Source organism: Penaeus vannamei, chromosome 21 (genome assembly GCF_042767895.1).
Source record: "Penaeus vannamei isolate JL-2024 chromosome 21, ASM4276789v1, whole genome shotgun sequence".
NCBI lineage: Eukaryota > Metazoa > Arthropoda > Malacostraca > Decapoda > Penaeidae > Penaeus > Penaeus vannamei.
The window spans coordinates 14,077,002-14,078,294 of record NC_091569.1 but is presented as its reverse complement, the minus strand read 5'-3'; the positions used below and the strand labels follow the sequence as shown (position 1 = coordinate 14,078,294).

General features: G+C 47.0%; 1 protein-coding gene across 1 annotated transcript; it reads right to left on the bottom strand.

The window, feature by feature from the left end:
- Positions 1–410: 410 nt before the first annotated feature.
- Positions 411–1,143, bottom strand: LOC138865597 (uncharacterized). Its single transcript, XM_070136294.1, has one exon. The coding sequence runs from the start codon at positions 1,134–1,136 to the stop codon at positions 426–428; it is 711 nt and encodes a 236-aa protein (XP_069992395.1). The 5' UTR covers positions 1,137–1,143; the 3' UTR covers positions 411–425.
- Between the last annotated feature and the right edge of the window lie 150 nt (positions 1,144–1,293).

Genomic DNA, 1,293 nt, shown 5'->3' with positions numbered 1-1,293 from the left:
TCTCTCTCTCTCTCTCTCTCTCTCTCTCTCTCTCTTTCTCTTTCTCTTTCTCTCTTTCTCTCTCTCTCTTTCTCTCTTTCTCTCTTTCTCTCTTTCTCTCTTTCTCTCTTTCTCTCTTTCTCTCTTTCTTTCTCTCTCTCTCTCTCTCTCTCTCTCTCTCTCTCTCTCTCTCTCTCTCTCTCTCTCTCTCTCTCTCTCTCTCTCTCTCTCTCTCTCTCTCTCTCTCTTTATTTATAGTCATCATACAGATATGTACAGGTTGAAACCAGTTTATTTAGAACTTACAGGTTTCTTTTTGCGGGTTAAAAGTTACCTATCTAAAAGAGCTTATTTGAAAACCCAAGCTATTTTTGTAAATAATAAGTAGGCTTATAAACTAAACAAATAAAAAGGAATTAAAGTACAAGATTATGTACAGTGTTGCCTTAAGTGTCGCCATGAGTGTACAGAAGGTAAAGAGGTGACGGTTTTCTCGACCGCCATCGATGTGCCGCTGTCTTCACTTGCTGCGTGGTCATTTCGGCGACATCGGTGGTGGAGGTGAATTCGTTCCACAGTCGTGCTGCTCTGGCTGAGAAGGTTCGCTGATGCTGGATAGACCGCGACCTCGGAACTTCCACTAGAAGCCCATTGGAGTGTACCGTCCTCGTACTTCTCTCTCGGCCGTGCGGTGGGAGTCTGAGGCTGGATAGATGAGGCACCTGCTGCACCTGAGCCTTGTGGAGCACCGTTAGAGCCCCGACGTCGCGACGATGTTCCAGCGAGTCGATGTGACGAGGATTGCTGGCTTCCTGGATAAGCCTGAGAGCCCGTTTTTCTATTTTATCCAGCCTGTTGAGGTTGGTGGGCGCAGTAGAAGACCAGGCCAACGAGGCATATTCTAAATGTGGTCTGATCTGGGACTTGTACAGCGTCAGAATTCCTTGAGGATTCAGGAGGTGGGATATACGTCGGAGAGCTGTCACCTTCAGAGAAGCTGTTTTGCAGATCCTACTGACGTGTCTGTTGAATCTGAGCTCGTTGTCTATGTCGACACCGAGGATTGAAATAAAGTCCTCGAGTGGAAGGGCGGTGTTGTTCATCACGATCTTGTCCTTCATGACGTCTGATGCAGCTGGGGAGCGGGATACAACCATTGCCTGGGTCTTGTTGGCGGCAAAACTTACTTGCCATTGTGATCCCCAGTCGTGGATTGCTTGTAGCTTTGAGTTCATGTCCATTGCTACAGTGTCATGATCCTTACGTAGATATGAAGTAGAAATGGTACAGTCGTCAGCATACGCTGAGATTTCG